The 21,966-nt window shown below is 50.8% G+C and overlaps 1 protein-coding gene across 1 annotated transcript in view; it reads right to left on the reverse strand.

The window, feature by feature from the left end:
* Positions 1–21,966, reverse strand: part of ephx2 (epoxide hydrolase 2, cytoplasmic) — a 53,653-nt gene that overhangs the window by 13,772 nt on the left and 17,915 nt on the right. The window contains exons 7-10 of the mRNA XM_029730865.1: positions 4,610–4,705; positions 1,839–1,917; positions 375–409; positions 263–289 (exon numbers count right to left, since the gene is read on the reverse strand). Coding sequence (XP_029586725.1) covers positions 263–289; positions 375–409; positions 1,839–1,917; positions 4,610–4,705 — 237 coding nt within the window. The remainder of the gene's footprint in view (positions 1–262; positions 290–374; positions 410–1,838; positions 1,918–4,609; positions 4,706–21,966) is intronic.

Below are 21,966 nucleotides of genomic sequence, written 5' to 3' on the forward strand. Positions count from 1 at the left end.
TAAAAGGAAATGTTCAGCTCTTCCTGTAGCATCACACCCCCTATGTAGTGCCTAATCCTTCTCCCTACAGGAAATCACACCCCTTATGTAGTGCCTAATCCTTCTCCATAATAGTTTAACACACAGGGCTGATTATTAGATGAGGACCAGAGCTAGAGTAGCATGTGTTCAGACCAGGACCAGAGCTACAGACCAGAGCTACATACCAGGACCAGAGCTACAGACCAGAGCTACAGACCAGAGATACAGTAGCAGGACTCACCATTTTATCCATGAAAGTCACAAGATCCTAGAGATAAGAACATACAACAAACCATTAGAATCACATCAATGATAAAGAGAATATGTTGCGTGTGTCTGTGCACACCCCTTACCTGGCAGATCTGTTCCTGTGAGTACTCCTCTATATCTGTAGAGAAATGAGAGAGAGAGAGATATGTTAACATATGTTTCCCATGCCAATAAAGCCCCTTGAATTGAGATGGGGAGAGAGAGAGATAGAGAGAGAGAGAGAGAGAGAGAGAGAGACAGACAGACAGCGAGAGACACAGACAGACAGAGACAGACAGAGACAGACAGACAGACAGACAGACAGACAGACAGACAGACAGACAGAGACAGACAGAGACAGACAGAGACAGACAGAGACAGACAGAGACAGACAGAGACAGTGTGATAATGATGGTGTTATTATGTTGTATATATTGGACACTGCAGTAAAGATACAGAGAGACCTGTATATATATAAAGATACAGGGAGACCTTAAAACTGCAGAGAACAAGTTGTGTCTACAGTTGCATAACTGTGACCTCTAATGTGTACATGTCTACAGTCACATACACTACATGGCCAACAGTGTGTGGACAAGCTCACAGAACGGGACCGCCGTGTGCTGAAGCACGTAGTTGCAACAGTCTGTCCTCGGTTGCAACACTCACCACCGAGTTCCTCTGAAAGCAATTGAAAGCTCTGAAAGCACAATAACTGTTCGTCGAGAGCTTCATGAAATGTTTGCCGAGCAGCCGGCACACAAGCCTAAGATCACCATGCGCAATGCTAAGCATCGTCTGGAGTTGGGTAAAGCTCGCCGCCATTGGACTCCGGGGCAGTGGAAATGCTTTCTCTGTAGTGAGGAATCACGACAGACGAATCTAATGCCAGGAGAACGCTACCTACCCCATAGCAGAGTGCCAACTGTAAAGTTTGGTGGAGGAAGAAGAATAATGGTCTGAGGCTGTTTTTCATGGGTCGGGCCCCTTAGTTCCAGTGAAGGGAAATCTTAACGCCACAGCATACAATGACATTCTAGACAATTCTGTGTTTCCAACTTTGTGGCAACAGTTTGGGGAAGGCCCTTTTCCTGTTTCAACACGACAATGCCCCGGTACAGAAATGGTTTGTCGAGATCGGTTTGGAAGAACTTGACTGGCCTGCACAGAGCCCTGACCTCAACCCTATCAAACACCTTTGGGATGATTTGGAACGCCGACTGCGAGCCAGGCCTAATCACCCAACATCAGTGCCTGACTTCACTAATGCTCTTGCGGCTGAATGGAAGCCAGTCCCCGAAGCAATGTTCCAACATCGAGTGGAAAGCCTTCCCAGAAGAGTGGAGGCTGTTATAGCAGCAAAGTGGGGGGGCCAACTCCATATTAATGCCCATGATTATGGAGTGAGATGTTCGACGAGCAGGTGTCCACATACTTTTGGTCATGTAGTGTAACTGCAGGCCTCCAGTGTGAGAAAGGAAAGACCGTAGGGATACACACACACACACACACACACACACACACACACACACACACACACACACACACACACACACACACATACTGACCTGGTGGAGCTGTAGACTGTCCGTAGCCCTTCATGTCCAGAGAAACCACTCTAAACCCTGCATCAGCTAGAGCTGGGATCTGACAGACAGAGATAGAGAGAGACAAACAGACCCCACAGAGCCCCAGGACAGCAACACAATTAGACCCAACCAAATCATGAGACAACAAAAAGATAATTACTTGATACATTGTAAAGAACTCAGTGAGTTCAGTGAGCATAGCCTTGCTATTGAGAAAGGCCGCCGCAGGCTGACCTGGCTCTCAAGAGAAGACAAGCTATGTGCAACACTGCCCACAAAATGAGGTGGAAACTGAGTTGCACTTCCTATCCTATGTCTTTGTTATTTTGGAACTTCTGTGAGTTTAATGTTTACTGTTGATTTTTTATTGTTTGTTTCACTTTTGTTTATTATCGATTTCACTTGCTTTGGCAATGTAAACACGTTTCCCATGACAATAAAGCACTTAAACTGAATTTTGACAGACCGACCGACCGACCGACCGACCGACCGACCGACCGACCGGTGGTAGTAGTAGTGGTATGGGTGGTAATGGTAATGATAGCAGTTTAGTGATGGTGGTGGTAGTAGTAGTATGGGTGGTAATGGTAATGATAGCAGTTTAGTGATGGTGGTGGTAGTAGTAGTAGTGGTATGGGTGGTAATGGTAATGATAGCAGTTTAGTGGTGGTGGTAGTAGTAGTAGTAGTAGTGGTATGGGTGGTAATGGTAATGATAGCAGTTTAGTGGTGGTGGTAGTAGTAGTAGTAGTAGTAGTGGTATGGGTGGTAATGGTAATGATAGCAGTTTAGTGGTGGTGGTGGTAGTAGTAGTAGTAGTAGTATGGGTAGTAATGGTAATGATAGCAGTTTAGTGATGGTAGTAGTAGTAGTAGTAGTAGTGGTATGGGTGGTAATGGTAATGATAGCAGTTTAATGGTGGTGGTAGTAGTAGTAGTAGTGGTATGGGTGGTAATGGTAATGATAGCAGTTTAGTGATGGTGGTGGTGGTAGTAGTAGTAGTATGGGTGGTAATGGTAATGATAGCAGTTTAGTGGTGGTGGTGGTAGTAGTAGTGGTATGGGTGGTAATGGTAATGATAGCAGTTTAGTGATGGTGGTGGTAGTAGTAGTAGTAGTAGTAGTAGTATGGGTGGTAATGGTAATGATAGCAGTTTAGTGATGGTGGTGGTAGTAGTAGTAGTGGTATGGGTGGTAATGGTAATGATAGCAGTTTAGTGATGGTGGTGGTAGTAGTAGTAGTATGGGTAGTAATGGTAATGATAGCAGTTTAGTGATGGTAGTAGTAGTAGTAGTAGTAGTAGTAGTAGTAGTATGGGTGGTAATGGTAATGATAGCAGTTTAGTGGTGGTGGTGGTAGTAGTAGTAGTATGGGTAGTAATGGTAATGATAGCAGTTTAGTGATGGTAGTAGTAGTAGTAGTAGTAGTAGTAGTAGTAGTATGGGTAGTAATGGTAATGATAGCAGTTTAGTGATGGTAGTAGTAGTAGTAGTGGTATGGGTGGTAATGGTAATGATAGCAGTTTAGTGATGGTGGTAGTAGTAGTAGTGGTATGGGTGGTAATGGTAATGATAGCAGTTTAGTAATGGTGGTGGTGGTGGTAGTAGTAGTAGTAGTGGTATGGGTGGTAATGGTAATGATAGCAGTTTAGTGATGGTGGTAGTAGTAGTAGTAGTAGTAGTATGGGTGGTAATGGTAATGATAGCAGTTTAGTGGTGGTGGTGGTAGTAGTAGTAGTGGGCGGAAACAGTGCTCGTTGACACATGCAATAAATACTGTATTTGCAACAGAATTGGTCTTCCTTGTGGCTCAGTTGGTAGAGTATGGTGTGTGCAACGCCAGGGTTGTGGGTTTGATTCCCACGGGGGGCCAGTACAAAAAAATGCATGAAATTAAATTCAATGTATGAAATGTATGCATTCACTACTGTAAGTCGCTCTGGATAAGAGCGTCTGCTAAATTACTAAAATGTAGTAGTAGCAGTAGTAGCAGTAGTAGTAGTAGTAGCAGTAGTAGTAGTAGTAGTAGTAGCAGTAGTAGTAGTAGTAGTAGTAGTAGTAGTAGTAGTAGTAGTAATGATAGCAGTTTAGTGGTGGTGGTAGTAGTAGTGGTAGTAGTGGTATGGGTAGTAATGGTAATGATAGCAGTTTAGTGATGGTGGTGGTAGTAGTAGTAGTGGTAGTGGTATGGGTGGTAATGGTAATGATAGCAGTTTAGTAATGGTGGTGGTGGTAGTAGTAGTAGTAGTAGTAGTAGTAGTAGTAGTAGTAGTAATGATAGCAGTTTAGTGGTGGTGGTAGTAGTAGTGGTAGTAGTAGTATGGGTGGTAATGGTAATGATAGCAGTTTAGTGGTGGTGGTGGTGGTAGTAATGATGAGTTATAGTTTCATTTTCCATATTTATATTTTTATATTTATTGCATTACATTCTACTATTGACTGTTACCATTATACTGTTATTATTTTTGTATTTAATTTACTATTATTATTTACTCCATTTTATATTATTATTTGTTATTGTTTATAATTTTATTACAATGTATATTGTATACATTGTTTATTACAATGTATATTGTATACATTGTTGCTTTGGCAATATTGACACAATGTTTTTCATGCCAATAAAGCAGCTTGAATTTGAATTTGAAAGAGAGAGAAAGAGAGAGAGAGAGAGGGTGTGTCAGTGTGTGTCTGTTAGTGTGTGTCTGTCAGTGTGTGTCTGTTAGTGTGTGTGAGTACTATGTGTGTTTACCTGGTATCTCCAGGAGTACCAGCTCTCAGGGAAGCCATGACACAGCATGACCGGAGGCCCCGTCCCCATCTCCACATAGTGCAGCTTTACATTGGGCTAGAGAGAGAGAGAGAGAGAGAGAGAGATTTAGACAGAGAGAGAGAGAGAGAGAGACAGAGAGAGATAGAGAGAGAGACAGAGAGAGAGAGGGAGAGAAAGAGAGCGAGAGAGAGAGATACAGATAATGAAAAATGGTTTGATAATGATTGCAAAAATCTAAGAAAGTAATTGAGAAATATATCTAATCAAAAACACAGAGAACCAGACAACAAAAACATACGCCTTTAATATGGGGAAACACTGAAGCAATACAAACACACCCTAAGAACAAAAAAGGAACAGCACATTAGAAAACAGCTGGATGGAATTGAGGAATCCATAGAATCAAACCATTTCTGGGAGAATTGGAATAAATTAAACAATCCTCATCAGGAGGAATTGGCTCTCCAACATGGGGACAATGTACACTAAAAACAAATGTGTGGTTAAAATTGGCAACAAGCAGACAGACTTCTTCTCTCGGGGACATAGAGTGAAACAGGGCTGCCCAATAAGTCCAACACTATTTAACATCTACATTAATGAATTGGCAAAAACATTAGAAGAATAGGAAGCACCTGGTCTCACCCTACACAACACTGAACTCAAATGTCTGCTGTAGGCAGATGACCTGGTGCTGCTGTCTCCCACTAAAGAGGGTCTGCTGTACGCAGATGACCTGGTGCTGCTGTCTCCCACTAAAGAGGGTCTGCTGTAGACAGATGACCTGGTGCTGCTGTCTCCCACTAATGAGGGTCTGCTGTAGACAGATGACCTGGTGCTGCTGTCTCCCACTAAAGAGGGTCTGCTGTACGCAGATGACCTGGTGCTGCTGTCTCCCACTAAAGAGGGTCTGCTGTAGACAGATGACCTGGTGCTGCTGTCTCCCACTAAAGAGGGTCTGCTGTACGCAGATGACCTGGTGCTGCTGTCTCCAACTAAAGAGGGTCTGCTGTAGAAAGATGACCTGGTGCTGCTGTCTCCAACTAAAGAGGGTCTGCTGTAGACAGATGACCTGGTGCTGCTGTCTCCCACTAAAGAGGGTCTGCTGTAGACAGATGACCTGGTGCTGCTGTCTCCCACTAAAGAGGGTCTGCTGTAGACAGATGACCTGGTGCTGCTGTATCCCACTAAAGAGGGTCTGCTGTAGACAGATGAGCTGGTGCTGCTGTCTCCCACTAAAGAGGGTCTGCTGTAGACAGATGACCTGGTGCTGCTGTCTCCCACTAAAGAGGGTCTGCTGTAGAAAGATGACCTGGTGCTGCTGTCTCCCACTAAAGAGGGTCTGCTGTACGCAGATGACCTGGTGCTGCTGTCTCCAACTAAAGAGGGTCTGCTGTAGACAGATGACCTGGTGCTGCTGTCTCCAACTAAAGAGGGTCTGCTGTACGCAGATGACCTGGTGCTGCTGTCTCCCACTAAAGAGGGTCTGCTGTAGACAGATGACCTGGTGCTGCTGTCTCCCACTAAAGAGGGTCTGCTGTACGCAGATGACCTGGTGCTGCTGTCTCCCACTAAAGAGGGTCTGCTGTACGCAGATGACCTGGTGCTGCTGTCTCCAACTAAAGAGGGTCTGCTGTAGACAGATGACCTGGTGCTGCTGTCTCCCACTAAAGAGGGTCTGCTGTACGCAGATGACCTGGTGCTGCTGTCTCCAACTAAAGAGGGTCTGCTGTAGACAGATGACCTGGTGCTGCTGTCTCCAACTAAAGAGGGTCTGCTGTACGCAGATGACCTGGTGCTGCTGTCTCCAACTAAAGAGGGTCTGCTGTAGACAGATGACCTGGTGCTGCTGTCTCCCACTAAAGAGGGTCTGCTGTAGACAGATGACCTGGTGATGCTGTCTCCAACTAAAGAGGGTCTGCTGTAGACAGATGACCTGGTGCTGCTGTCTCCCACTAAAGAGGGTCTGCTGTAGACAGATGACCTGGTGCTGCTGTCTCCAACTAAAGAGGGTCTGCTGTACGCAGATGACCTGGTGCTGCTGTCTCCAACTAAAGAGGGTCTGCTGTAGACAGATGACCTGGTGCTGCTGTCTCCCACTAAAGAGGGTCTGCTGTAGACAGATGACCTGGTGCTGTTGTCTCCAACTAAAGAGGGTCTGCTGTAGACAGATGACCTGGTGCTGCTGTCTCCCACTAAAGAGGGTCTGCTGTAGACAGACGACCTGGTGCTGCTGTCTCCCACTAAAGAGGGTCTGCTGTAGAAAGATGACCTGGTGCTGCTGTCTCCCACTAAAGAGGGTCTGCTGTAGACAGATGACCTGGTGCTGCTGTCTCCCACTAAAGAGGGTCTGCTGTAGACAGATGACCTGGTGCTGCTGTCTCCCACTAAAGAGGGTCTGCTGTAGACAGATGACCTGGTGCTGCTGTCTCCAACTAAAGAGAGTCTGCTGTAGACAGATGACCTGGTGCTGCTGTCTCCCACTAAAGAGGGTCTGCTGTAGACAGATGACCTGGTGCTGCTGTCTCCAACTAAAGAGGGTCTGCTGTAGACAGATGACCTGGTGCTGCTGTCTCCAACTAAAGAGTGTCTGCTGTACGCAGATGACCTGGTGCTGCTGTCTCCAACTAAAGAGGGTCTGCTGTAGACAGATGACCTGGTGCTGCTGTCTCCAACTAAAGAGTGTCTGCTGTACGCAGATGACCTGGTGCTGCTGTCTCCCACTAAAGAGGGTCTGCTGTACGCAGATGACCTGGTGCTGCTGTCTCCCACTAAAGAGGGTCTGCTGTAGACAGATGACCTGGTGCTGCTGTCTCCCACTAAAGAGGGTCTGCTGTACGCAGATGACCTGGTGGTGCTGTCTCCAACTAAAGAGGGTCTGCTGTAGACAGATGACCTGGTGCTGCTGTCTCCCACTAAAGAGGGTCTGCTGTAGACAGATGACCTGGTGCTGTTGTCTCCAACTAAAGAGGGTCTGCTGTAGACAGATGACCTGGTGCTGCTGTATCCCACTAAAGAGGGTCTGCTGTAGACAGATGACCTGGTGCTGCTGTCTCCCACTAAAGAGGGTCTGCTGTAGACAGATGACCTGGTGCTGCTGTCTCCCACTAAAGAGGGTCTGCTGTAGACAGATGACCTGGTGCTGCTGTCTCCCACTAAAGAGGGTCTGCTGTAGACAGATGACCTGGTGCTGCTGTCTCCCACTAAAGAGGGTCTGCTGTAGACAGATGACCTGGTGCTGCTGTCTCCCACTAAAGAGGGTCTGCTGTAGACAGATGACCTGGTGCTGCTGTCTCCCACTAAAGAGGGTCTGCTGTAGACAGATGACCTGGTGCTGCTGTCTCCCACTAAAGAGGGTCTGCTGTACGCAGATGACCTGGTGCTGCTGTCTCCAACTAAAGAGAGTCTGCTGTAGACAGATGACCTGGTGCTGCTGTCTCCCACTAAAGAGGGTCTGCTGTAGACAGATGACCTGGTGCTGCTGTCTCCAACTAAAGAGGGTCTGCTGTAGACAGATGACCTGGTGCTGCTGTCTCCTACTAAAGAGTGTCTGCTGTACGCAGATGACCTGGTGCTGCTGTCTCCAACTAAAGAGGGTCTGCTGTAGACAGATGACCTGGTGATGCTGTCTCCCACTAAAGAGGGTCTGCTGTAGACAGATGACCTGGTGCTGCTGTCTCCAACTAAAGAGGGTCTGCTGTAGACAGATGACCTGGTGCTGCTGTCTCCAACTAAAGAGGGTCTGCTGTACGCAGATGACCTGGTGCTGCTGTCTCCAACTAAAGAGGGTCTGCTGTAGACAGATGACCTGGTGCTGCTGTCTCCCACTAAAGAGGGTCTGCTGTAGAAAGATGACCTGGTGCTGCTGTCTCCCACTAAAGAGGGTCTGCTGTAGACAGATGACCTGGTGCTGTTGTCTCCAACTAAAGAGGGTCTGCTGTAGACAGATGACCTGGTGCTGCTGTATCCCACTAAAGAGGGTCTGCTGTAGACAGATGACCTGGTGCTGCTGTCTCCCACTAAAGAGGGTCTGCTGTAGACAGATGACCTGGTGCTGCTGTCTCCCACTAAAGAGGGTCTGCTGTAGACAGATGACCTGGTGCTGCTGTCTCCCACTAAAGAGGGTCTGCTGTAGACAGATGACCTGGTGCTGCTGTCTCCCACTAAAGAGGGTCTGCTGTACGCAGATGACCTGGTGCTGCTGTCTCCAACTAAAGAGGGTCTGCTGTAGACAGATGACCTGGTGCTGCTGTCTCCAACTAAAGAGGGTCTGCTGTAGACAGATGACCTGGTGCTGTCTCCAACTAAAGAGGGTCTGCTGTACGCAGATGACCTGGTGCTGCTGTCTCCCACTAAAGAGGGTCTGCTGTAGACAGATGACCTGGTGCTGCTGTCTCCCACTAAAGAGGGTCTGCTGTAGACAGATGACCTGGTGCTGTTGTCTCCAACTAAAGAGGGTCTGCTGTAGACAGATGACCTGGTGCTGCTGTCTCCCACTAAAGAGGGTCTGCTGTAGACAGATGACCTGGTGCTGCTGTCTCCCACTAAAGAGGGTCTGCTGTAGACAGATGACCTGGTGCTGCTGTCTCCCACTAAAGAGGGTCTGCTGTAGACAGATGACCTGGTGCTGCTGTCTCCCACTAAAGAGGGTCTGCTGTAGACAGATGACCTGGTGCTGCTGTCTCCCACTAAAGAGGGTCTGCTGTACGCAGATGACCTGGTGCTGCTGTCTCCAACTAAAGAGGGTCTGCTGTAGACAGATGACCTGGTGCTGCTGTCTCCCACTAAAGAGGGTCTGCTGTAGACAGATGACCTGGTGCTGTTGTCTCCAACTAAAGAGGGTCTGCTGTAGACAGATAACCTGGTGCTGCTGTATCCCACTAAAGAGGGTCTGCTGTAGACAGATGACCTGGTGCTGCTGTCTCCCACTAAAGAGGGTCTGCTGTAGACAGATGACCTGGTGCTGCTGTCTCCCACTAAAGAGGGTCTGCTGTAGACAGATGACCTGGTGCTGCTGTCTCCCACTAAAGAGGGTCTGCTGTAGACAGATGACCTGGTGCTGCTGTCTCCCACTAAAGAGGGTCTGCTGTAGACAGATGACCTGGTGCTGCTGTCTCCCACTAAAGAGGGTCTGCTGTAGACAGATGACCTGGTGCTGCTGTCTCCCACTAAAGAGGGTCTGCTGTAGACAGATGACCTGGTGCTGCTGTCTCCCACTAAAGAGGGTCTGCTGTAGACAGATGACCTGGTGCTGCTGTCTCCCACTAAAGAGGGTCTGCTGTACACAGATGACCTGGTGCTGCTGTCTCCCACTAAAGAGGGTCTGCTGTAGACAGATGACCTGGTGCTGCTGTCTCCCACTAAAGAGGGTCTGCTGTAGACAGATGACCTGGTGCTGCTGTCTCCAACTAAAGAGGGTCTGCTGTACGCAGATGACCTGGTGCTGCTGTCTCCAACTAAAGAGGGTCTGCTGTACGCAGATGACCTGGTGCTGCTGTCTCCAACTAAAGAGGGTCTGCTGTAGACAGATGACCTGGTGCTGCTGTCTCCCACTAAAGAGGGTCTGCTGTACGCAGATGACCTGGTGCTGCTGTCTCCAACCAAAGAGGGTCTGCTGTAGACAGATGACCTGGTGCTGCTGTCTCCCACTAAAGAGGGTCTGCTGTAGACAGATGACCTGGTGCTGCTATCTCCAACTAAAGAGGGTCTGCTGTAGACAGATGACCTGGTGCTGCTGTCTCCCACTAAAGAGGGTCTGCTGTAGACAGATGACCTGGTGCTGCTGTCTCCCACTAAAGAGGGTCTGCTGTAGACAGATGACCTGGTGCTGCTGTCTCCAACTAAAGAGGGTCTGCTGTAGACAGATGACCTGGTGCTGCTGTCTCCAACTAAAGAGGGTCTGCTGTAGACAGATGACCTGGTGCTGCTTTCTCCCACTAAAGAGGGTCTGCTGTAGACAGATGACCTGGTGCTGCTGTCTCCAACTAAAGAGGGTCTGCTGTAGACAGATGACCTGGTGCTGCTGTCTCCCACTAAAGAGGGTCTGCTGTAGACAGATGACCTAGTGCTGCTGTCTCCCACTAAAGAGGGTCTGCTGTACGCAGATGACCTGGTGCTGCTGTCTCCAACTAAAGAGGGTCTGCTGTAGACAGATGACCTGGTGCTGCTGTCTCCCACTAAAGAGGGTCTGCTGTACGCAGATGACCTGGTGCTGCTGTCTCCAACTAAAGAGGGTCTGCTGTAGACAGATGACCTGGTGCTGCTGTCTCCCACTAAAGAGGGTCTGCTGTACGCAGATGACCTGGTGCTGCTGTCTCCAACTAAAGAGGGTCTGCTGTAGACAGATGACCTGGTGCTGCTGTCTCCCACTAAAGAGGGTCTGCTGTAGACAGATGACCTGGTGCTGCTATCTCCAACTAAAGAGGGTCTGCTGTAGACAGATGACCTGGTGCTGCTGTCTCCCACTAAAGAGGGTCTGCTGTAGACAGATGACCTGGTGCTGCTGTCTCCAACTAAAGAGGGTCTGCTGTAGACAGATGACCTGGTGCTGCTGTCTCCCACTAAAGAGGGTCTGCTGTAGACAGATGACCTGGTGCTGCTGTCTCCCACTAAAGAGGGTCTGCTGTAGACAGATGACCTGGTGCTGCTGTCTCCCACTAAAGAGGGTCTGCTGTAGACAGATGACCTGGTGCTGCTGTCTCCCACTAAAGAGGGTCTGCTGTAGACAGATGACCTGGTGCTGCTGTCTCCCACTAAAGAGGGTCTGCTGTACGCAGATGACCTGGTGCTGCTGTCTCCAACTAAAGAGGGTCTGCTGTACGCAGATGACCTGGTGCTGCTGTCTCCCACTAAAGAGGGTCTGCTGTAGACAGATGACCTGGTGCTGCTGTCTCCAACTAAAGAGGGTCTGCTGTAGACAGATGACCTGGTGCTGCTGTCTCCCACTAAAGAGGGTCTGCTGTACGCAGATGACCTGGTGCTGCTGTCTCCAACTAAAGAGGGTCTGCTGTACGCAGATGACCTGCTGCAGCTGTCTCCAACTAAAGAGGGTCTGCTGTACGCAGATGACCTGGTGCTGCTGTCTCCCACTAAAGAGGGTCTGCTGTACGCAGATGACCTGGTGCTGCTGTCTCCCACTAAAGAGGGTCTGCTGTAGACAGATGACCTGGTGCTGCTGTCTCCAACTAAAGAGGGTCTGCTGTAGACAGATGACCTGGTGCTGCTGTCTCCAACTAAAGAGGGTCTGCTGTACGCAGATGACCTGGTGCTGCTGTCTCCAACTAAAGAGGGTCTGCTGTAGACAGATGACCTGGTGCTGCTGTCTCCAACTAAAGAGGGTCTGCTGTAGACAGATGACCTGGTGCTGCTGTCTCCCACTAAAGAGGGTCTGCTGTACGCAGATGACCTGGTGCTGCTGTCTCCAACTAAAGAGGGTCTGCTGTAGACAGATGACCTGGTGCTGCTATCTCCCACTAAAGAGGGTCTGCTGTATGCAGATGACCTGGTGCTGCTGTCTCCAACTAAAGAGGGTCTGCTGTACGCAGATGACCTGGTGCTGTTGTCTCCCACTAAAGAGGGTCTGCTGTAGACAGATGACCTGGTGCTGCTGTCTCCAACTAAAGAGGGTCTGCTGTAGACAGATGACCTGGTGCTGCTGTCTCCCACTAAAGACGGTCTGCTGTAGACAGATGACCTGGTGCTGCTGTCTCCAACTAAAGAGGGTCTGCTGTAGACAGATGACCTGGTGCTGCTGTCTCCCACTAAAGAGGGTCTGCTGTAGACAGATGACCTGGTGCTGCTGTCTCCAACTAAAGAGGGTCTGCTGTAGACAGATGACCTGGTGCTGCTGTCTCCAACTAAAGAGGGTCTGCTGTAGACAGATGACCTGGTGCTGTTGTCTCCAACTAAAGAGGGTCTGCTGTACGCAGATGACCTGGTGCTGCTGTCTCCCACTAAAGAGGGTCTGCTGTAGACAGATGACCTAGTGCTGCTGTCTCCCACTAAAGAGGGTCTGCTGTAGACAGATGACCTGGTGCTGCTGTCTCCCACTAAAGAGGGTCTGCTGTAGACAGATGACCTGGTGCTGCTGTCTCCCACTAAAGAGGGTCTGCTGTACGCAGATGACCTGGTGCTGCTGTCTCCAACTAAAGAGGGTCTGCTGTAGACAGATGACCTGGTGCTGCTGTCTCCAACTAAAGAGGGTCTGCTGTAGACAGATGACCTGGTGCTGCTGTCTCCAACTAAAGAGTGTCTGCTGTACGCAGATGACCTGGTGCTGCTGTCTCCAACTAAAGAGGGTCTGCTGTAGACAGATGACCTGGTGCTGCTGTCTCCCACTAAAGAGGGTCTGCTGTACGCAGATGACCTGGTGCTGCTTTCTCCCACTAAAGAGGGTCTGCTGTAGACAGATGACCTGGTGCTGCTGTCTCCCACTAAAGAGGGTCTGCTGTACGCAGATGACCTGGTGCTGCTGTCTCCAACTAAAGAGGGTCTGATGTAGACAGATGACCTGGTGCTGCTGTGTCCCACTAAAGAGGGTCTGCTGTAGACAGATGACCTGGTGCTGCTGTCTCCAACTAAAGAGGGTCTGCTGTAGACAGATGACCTGGTGCTGCTGTCTCCCACTAAAGAGGGTCTGCTGTAGACAGATGACCTGGTGCTGCTGTCTCCAACTAAAGAGGGTCTGCTGTAGACAGATGACCTGGTGCTGCTGTCTCCCACTAAAGAGGGTCTGCTGTAGACAGATGACCTGGTGCTGCTGTCTCCAACTAAAGAGGGTCTGCTGTACGCAGATGACCTGGTGCTGCTGTCTCCCACTAAAGAGGGTCTGCTGTACGCAGATGACCTGGTGCTGCTGTCTCCAACTAAAGAGGGTCTGATGTAGACAGATGACCTGGTGCTGCTGTCTCCAACTAAAGAGGGTCTGCTGTAGACAGATGACCTGGTGCTGCTGTCTCCCACTAAAGAGGGTCTGCTGTACGCAGATGACCTGGTGCTGCTGTCTCCAACTAAAGAGGGTCTGCTGTAGACAGATGACCTGGTGCTGCTGTCTCCCACTAAAGAGGGTCTGCTGTAGACAGATGACCTGGTGCTGCTGTCTCCAACTAAAGAGGGTCTGCTGTACGCAGATGACCTGGTGCTGCTGTCTCCCACTAAAGAGGGTCTGCTGTACGCAGATGACCTGGTGCTGCTGTCTCCAACTAAAGAGGGTCTGATGTAGACAGATGACCTGGTGCTGCTGTGTCCCACTAAAGAGGGTCTGCTGTAGACAGATGACCTGGTGCTGCTGTCTCCCACTAAAGAGAGTCTGCTGTAGACAGATGACCTGGTGCTGCTGTCTCCAACTAAAGAGGGTCTGCTGTAGACAGATGACCTGGTGCTGCTATCTCCAACTAAAGAGGGTCTGCTGTAGACAGATGACCTGGTGCTGCTGTCTCCCACTAAAGAGGGTCTGCTGTAGACAGATGACCTGGTGCTGCTGTCTCCAACTAAAGAGGGTCTGCTGTAGACAGATGACCTGGTGCTGCTGTCTCCCACTAAAGAGGGTCTGCTGTAGACAGATGACCTGGTGCTGCTGTCTCCCACTAAAGAGGGTCTGCTGTAGACAGATGACCTGGTGCTGCTGTCTCCCACTAAAGAGGGTCTGCTGTAGACAGATGACCTGGTGCTGCTGTCTCCCACTAAAGAGGGTCTGCTGTAGACAGATGACCTGGTGCTGCTGTCTCCCACTAAAGAGGGTCTGCTGTACGCAGATGACCTGGTGCTGCTGTCTCCAACTAAAGAGGGTCTGCTGTACGCAGATGACCTGGTGCTGCTGTCTCCCACTAAAGAGGGTCTGCTGTAGACAGATGACCTGGTGCTGCTGTCTCCAACTAAAGAGGGTCTGCTGTAGACAGATGACCTGGTGCTGCTGTCTCCCACTAAAGAGGGTCTGCTGTACGCAGATGACCTGGTGCTGCTGTCTCCAACTAAAGAGGGTCTGCTGTACGCAGATGACCTGCTGCAGCTGTCTCCAACTAAAGAGGGTCTGCTGTACGCAGATGACCTGGTGCTGCTGTCTCCCACTAAAGAGGGTCTGCTGTACGCAGATGACCTGGTGCTGCTGTCTCCCACTAAAGAGGGTCTGCTGTAGACAGACGACCTGGTGCTGCTGTCTCCCACTAAAGAGGGTCTGCTGTAGAAAGATGACCTGGTGCTGCTGTCTCCCACTAAAGAGGGTCTGCTGTAGACAGATGACCTGGTGCTGCTGTCTCCCACTAAAGAGGGTCTGCTGTAGACAGATGACCTGGTGCTGCTGTCTCCCACTAAAGAGGGTCTGCTGTAGACAGATGACCTGGTGCTGCTGTCTCCAACTAAACAGAGTCTGCTGTAGACAGATGACCTGGTGCTGCTGTCTCCCACTAAAGAGGGTCTGCTGTAGACAGATGACCTGGTGCTGCTGTCTCCAACTAAAGAGGGTCTGCTGTAGACAGATGACCTGGTGCTGCTGTCTCCAACTAAAGAGTGTCTGCTGTACGCAGATGACCTGGTGCTGCTGTCTCCAACTAAAGAGGGTCTGCTGTAGACAGATGACCTGGTGCTGCTGTCTCCAACTAAAGAGTGTCTGCTGTACGCAGATGACCTGGTGCTGCTGTCTCCCACTAAAGAGGGTCTGCTGTACGCAGATGACCTGGTGCTGCTGTCTCCCACTAAAGAGGGTCTGCTGTAGACAGATGACCTGGTGCTGCTGTCTCCCACTAAAGAGGGTCTGCTGTACGCAGATGACCTGGTGGTGCTGTCTCCAACTAAAGAGGGTCTGCTGTAGACAGATGACCTGGTGCTGCTGTCTCCCACTAAAGAGGGTCTGCTGTAGACAGATGACCTGGTGCTGTTGTCTCCAACTAAAGAGGGTCTGCTGTAGACAGATGACCTGGTGCTGCTGTATCCCACTAAAGAGGGTCTGCTGTAGACAGATGACCTGGTGCTGCTGTCTCCCACTAAAGAGGGTCTGCTGTAGACAGATGACCTGGTGCTGCTGTCTCCCACTAAAGAGGGTCTGCTGTAGACAGATGACCTGGTGCTGCTGTCTCCCACTAAAGAGGGTCTGCTGTAGACAGATGACCTGGTGCTGCTGTCTCCCACTAAAGAGGGTCTGCTGTAGACAGATGACCTGGTGCTGCTGTCTCCCACTAAAGAGGGTCTGCTGTAGACAGATGACCTGGTGCTGCTGTCTCCCACTAAAGAGGGTCTGCTGTAGACAGATGACCTGGTGCTGCTGTCTCCCACTAAAGAGGGTCTGCTGTACGCAGATGACCTGGTGCTGCTGTCTCCAACTAAAGAGGGTCTGCTGTAGACAGATGACCTGGTGCTGCTGTCTCCCACTAAAGAGGGTCTGCTGTAGACAGATGACCTGGTGCTGCTGTCTCCAACTAAAGAGGGTCTGCTGTAGACAGATGACCTGGTGCTGCTGTCTCCTACTAAAGAGTGTCTGCTGTACGCAGATGACCTGGTGCTGCTGTCTCCAACTAAAGAGGGTCTGCTGTAGACAGATGACCTGGTGATGCTGTCTCCCACTAAAGAGGGTCTGCTGTAGACAGATGACCTGGTGCTGCTGTCTCCAACTAAAGAGGGTCTGCTGTAGACAGATGACCTGGTGCTGCTGTCTCCAACTAAAGAGGGTCTGCTGTACGCAGATGACCTGGTGCTGCTGTCTCCAACTAAAGAGGGTCTGCTGTAGACAGATGACCTGGTGCTGCTGTCTCCCACTAAAGAGGGTCTGCTGTAGAAAGATGACCTGGTGCTGCTGTCTCCCACTAAAGAGGGTCTGCTGTAGACAGATGACCTGGTGCTGTTGTCTCCAACTAAAGAGGGTCTGCTGTAGACAGATGACCTGGTGCTGCTGTATCCCACTAAAGAGGGTCTGCTGTAGACAGATGACCTGGTGCTGCTGTCTCCCACTAAAGAGGGTCTGCTGTAGACAGATGACCTGGTGCTGCTGTCTCCCACTAAAGAGGGTCTGCTGTAGACAGATGACCTGGTGCTGCTGTCTCCCACTAAAGAGGGTCTGCTGTAGACAGATGACCTGGTGCTGCTGTCTCCCACTAAAGAGGGTCTGCTGTACGCAGATGACCTGGTGCTGCTGTCTCCAACTAAAGAGGGTCTGCTGTAGACAGATGACCTGGTGCTGCTGTCTCCAACTAAAGAGGGTCTGCTGTAGACAGATGACCTGGTGCTGTCTCCAACTAAAGAGGGTCTGCTGTACGCAGATGACCTGGTGCTGCTGTCTCCCACTAAAGAGGGTCTGCTGTAGACAGATGACCTGGTGCTGCTGTCTCCCACTAAAGAGGGTCTGCTGTAGACAGATGACCTGGTGCTGTTGTCTCCAACTAAAGAGGGTCTGCTGTAGACAGATGACCTGGTGCTGCTGTCTCCCACTAAAGAGGGTCTGCTGTAGACAGATGACCTGGTGCTGCTGTCTCCCACTAAAGAGGGTCTGCTGTAGACAGATGACCTGGTGCTGCTGTCTCCCACTAAAGAGGGTCTGCTGTAGACAGATGACCTGGTGCTGCTGTCTCCCACTAAAGAGGGTCTGCTGTAGACAGATGACCTGGTGCTGCTGTCTCCCACTAAAGAGGGTCTGCTGTACGCAGATGACCTGGTGCTGCTGTCTCCAACTAAAGAGGGTCTGCTGTAGACAGATGACCTGGTGCTGCTGTCTCCCACTAAAGAGGGTCTGCTGTAGACAGATGACCTGGTGCTGTTGTCTCCAACTAAAGAGGGTCTGCTGTAGACAGATAACCTGGTGCTGCTGTATCCCACTAAAGAGGGTCTGCTGTAGACAGATGACCTGGTGCTGCTGTCTCCCACTAAAGAGGGTCTGCTGTAGACAGATGACCTGGTGCTGCTGTCTCCCACTAAAGAGGGTCTGCTGTAGACAGATGACCTGGTGCTGCTGTCTCCCACTAAAGAGGGTCTGCTGTAGACAGATGACCTGGTGCTGCTGTCTCCCACTAAAGAGGGTCTGCTGTAGACAGATGACCTGGTGCTGCTGTCTCCCACTAAAGAGGGTCTGCTGTAGACAGATGACCTGGTGCTGCTGTCTCCCACTAAAGAGGGTCTGCTGTAGACAGATGACCTGGTGCTGCTGTCTCCCACTAAAGAGGGTCTGCTGTAGACAGATGACCTGGTGCTGCTGTCTCCCACTAAAGAGGGTCTGCTGTAGACAGATGACCTGGTGCTGCTGTCTCCCACTAAAGAGGGTCTGCTGTAGACAGATGACCTGGTGCTGCTGTCTCCAACTAAAGAGGGTCTGCTGTACGCAGATGACCTGGTGCTGCTGTCTCCAACTAAAGAGGGTCTGCTGTACGCAGATGACCTGGTGCTGCTGTCTCCAACTAAAGAGGGTCTGCTGTAGACAGATGACCTGGTGCTGCTGTCTCCCACTAAAGAGGGTCTGCTGTACGCAGATGACCTGGTGCTGCTGTCTCCAACCAAAGAGGGTCTGCTGTAGACAGATGACCTGGTGCTGCTGTCTCCCACTAAAGAGGGTCTGCTGTAGACAGATGACCTGGTGCTGCTATCTCCAACTAAAGAGGGTCTGCTGTAGACAGATGACCTGGTGCTGCTGTCTCCCACTAAAGAGGGTCTGCTGTAGACAGATGACCTGGTGCTGCTGTCTCCCACTAAAGAGGGTCTGCTGTAGACAGATGACCTGGTGCTGCTGTCTCCAACTAAAGAGGGTCTGCTGTAGACAGATGACCTGGTGCTGCTGTCTCCAACTAAAGAGGGTCTGCTGTAGACAGATGACCTGGTGCTGCTTTCTCCCACTAAAGAGGGTCTGCTGTAGACAGATGACCTGGTGCTGCTGTCTCCAACTAAAGAGGGTCTGCTGTAGACAGATGACCTGGTGCTGCTGTCTCCCACTAAAGAGGGTCTGCTGTAGACAGATGACCTGGTGCTGCTGTCTCCCACTAAAGAGGGTCTGCTGTACGCAGATGACCTGGTGCTGCTGTCTCCAACTAAAGAGGGTCTGCTGTAGACAGATGACCTGGTGCTGCTGTCTCCCACTAAAGAGGGTCTGCTGTACGCAGATGACCTGGTGCTGCTGTCTCCAACTAAAGAGGGTCTGCTGTAGACAGATGACCTGGTGCTGCTGTCTCCCACTAAAGAGGGTCTGCTGTACGCAGATGACCTGGTGCTGCTGTCTCCAACTAAAGAGGGTCTGCTGTAGACAGATGACCTGGTGCTGCTGTCTCCCACTAAAGAGGGTCTGCTGTAGACAGATGACCTGGTGCTGCTATCTCCAACTAAAGAGGGTCTGCTGTAGACAGATGACCTGGTGCTGCTGTCTCCCACTAAAGAGGGTCTGCTGTAGACAGATGACCTGGTGCTGCTGTCTCCAACTAAAGAGGGTCTGCTGTAGACAGATGACCTGGTGCTGCTGTCTCCCACTAGAGGGTCTGCTGTAGACAGATGACCTGGTGCTGCTGTCTCCCACTAAAGAGGGTCTGCTGTAGACAGATGACCTGGTGCTGCTGTCTCCCACTAAAGAGGGTCTGCTGTAGACAGATGACCTGGTGCTGCTGTCTCCCACTAAAGAGGGTCTGCTGTAGACAGATGACCTGGTGCTGCTGTCTCCCACTAAAGAGGGTCTGCTGTACGCAGATGACCTGGTGCTGCTGTCTCCAACTAAAGAGGGTCTGCTGTACGCAGATGACCTGGTGCTGCTGTCTCCCACTAAAGAGGGTCTGCTGTAGACAGATGACCTGGTGCTGCTGTCTCCAACTAAAGAGGGTCTGCTGTAGACAGATGACCTGGTGCTGCTGTCTCCCACTAAAGAGGGTCTGCTGTACGCAGATGACCTGGTGCTGCTGTCTCCAACTAAAGAGGGTCTGCTGTACGCAGATGACCTGCTGCAGCTGTCTCCAACTAAAGAGGGTCTGCTGTACGCAGATGACCTGGTGCTGCTGTCTCCCACTAAAGAGGGTCTGCTGTACGCAGATGACCTGGTGCTGCTGTCTCCCACTAAAGAGGGTCTGCTGTAGACAGATGACCTGGTGCTGCTGTCTCCAACTAAAGAGGGTCTGCTGTAGACAGATGACCTGGTGCTGCTGTCTCCAACTAAAGAGGGTCTGCTGTACGCAGATGACCTGGTGCTGCTGTCTCCAACTAAAGAGGGTCTGCTGTAGACAGATGACCTGGTGCTGCTGTCTCCAACTAAAGAGGGTCTGCTGTAGACAGATGACCTGGTGCTGCTGTCTCCCACTAAAGAGGGTCTGCTGTACGCAGATGACCTGGTGCTGCTGTCTCCAACTAAAGAGGGTCTGCTGTAGACAGATGACCTGGTGCTGCTATCTCCCACTAAAGAGGGTCTGCTGTATGCAGATGACCTGGTGCTGCTGTCTCCAACTAAAGAGGGTCTGCTGTACGCAGATGACCTGGTGCTGTTGTCTCCCACTAAAGAGGGTCTGCTGTAGACAGATGACCTGGTGCTGCTGTCTCCAACTAAAGAGGGTCTGCTGTAGACAGATGACCTGGTGCTGCTGTCTCCCACTAAAGACGGTCTGCTGTAGACAGATGACCTGGTGCTGCTGTCTCCAACTAAAGAGGGTCTGCTGTAGACAGATGACCTGGTGCTGCTGTCTCCCACTAAAGAGGGTCTGCTGTAGACAGATGACCTGGTGCTGCTGTCTCCAACTAAAGAGGGTCTGCTGTAGACAGATGACCTGGTGCTGCTGTCTCCAACTAAAGAGGGTCTGCTGTAGACAGATGACCTGGTGCTGTTGTCTCCAACTAAAGAGGGTCTGCTGTACGCAGATGACCTGGTGCTGCTGTCTCCCACTAAAGAGGGTCTGCTGTAGACAGATGACCTAGTGCTGCTGTCTCCCACTAAAGAGGGTCTGCTGTAGACAGATGACCTGGTGCTGCTGTCTCCCACTAAAGAGGGTCTGCTGTAGACAGATGACCTGGTGCTGCTGTCTCCCACTAAAGAGGGTCTGCTGTACGCAGATGACCTGGTGCTGCTGTCTCCAACTAAAGAGGGTCTGCTGTAGACAGATGACCTGGTGCTGCTGTCTCCAACTAAAGAGGGTCTGCTGTAGACAGATGACCTGGTGCTGCTGTCTCCAACTAAAGAGTGTCTGCTGTACGCAGATGACCTGGTGCTGCTGTCTCCAACTAAAGAGGGTCTGCTGTAGACAGATGACCTGGTGCTGCTGTCTCCCACTAAAGAGGGTCTGCTGTACGCAGATGACCTGGTGCTGCTTTCTCCCACTAAAGAGGGTCTGCTGTAGACAGATGACCTGGTGCTGCTGTCTCCCACTAAAGAGGGTCTGCTGTACGCAGATGACCTGGTGCTGCTGTCTCCAACTAAAGAGGGTCTGATGTAGACAGATGACCTGGTGCTGCTGTGTCCCACTAAAGAGGGTCTGCTGTAGACAGATGACCTGGTGCTGCTGTCTCCAACTAAAGAGGGTCTGCTGTAGACAGATGACCTGGTGCTGCTGTCTCCCACTAAAGAGGGTCTGCTGTAGACAGATGACCTGGTGCTGCTGTCTCCAACTAAAGAGGGTCTGCTGTAGACAGATGACCTGGTGCTGCTGTCTCCCACTAAAGAGGGTCTGCTGTAGACAGATGACCTGGTGCTGCTGTCTCCAACTAAAGAGGGTCTGCTGTACGCAGATGACCTGGTGCTGCTGTCTCCCACTAAAGAGGGTCTGCTGTACGCAGATGACCTGGTGCTGCTGTCTCCAACTAAAGAGGGTCTGATGTAGACAGATGACCTGGTGCTGCTGTCTCCAACTAAAGAGGGTCTGCTGTAGACAGATGACCTGGTGCTGCTGTCTCCCACTAAAGAGGGTCTGCTGTACGCAGATGACCTGGTGCTGCTGTCTCCAACTAAAGAGGGTCTGCTGTAGACAGATGACCTGGTGCTGCTGTCTCCCACTAAAGAGGGTCTGCTGTAGACAGATGACCTGGTGCTGCTGTCTCCAACTAAAGAGGGTCTGCTGTACGCAGATGACCTGGTGCTGCTGTCTCCCACTAAAGAGGGTCTGCTGTACGCAGATGACCTGGTGCTGCTGTCTCCAACTAAAGAGGGTCTGATGTAGACAGATGACCTGGTGCTGCTGTGTCCCACTAAAGAGGGTCTGCTGTAGACAGATGACCTGGTGCTGCTGTCTCCCACTAAAGAGAGTCTGCTGTAGACAGATGACCTGGTGCTGCTGTCTCCAACTAAAGAGGGTCTGCTGTAGACAGATGACCTGGTGCTGCTATCTCCAACTAAAGAGGGTCTGCTGTAGACAGATGACCTGGTGCTGCTGTCTCCCACTAAAGAGGGTCTGCTGTAGACAGATGAC

Source organism: Salmo trutta, chromosome 33, assembly GCF_901001165.1.
Source record: "Salmo trutta chromosome 33, fSalTru1.1, whole genome shotgun sequence".
In the NCBI taxonomy this organism is placed as follows: Eukaryota; Metazoa; Chordata; class Actinopteri; order Salmoniformes; family Salmonidae; genus Salmo; species Salmo trutta.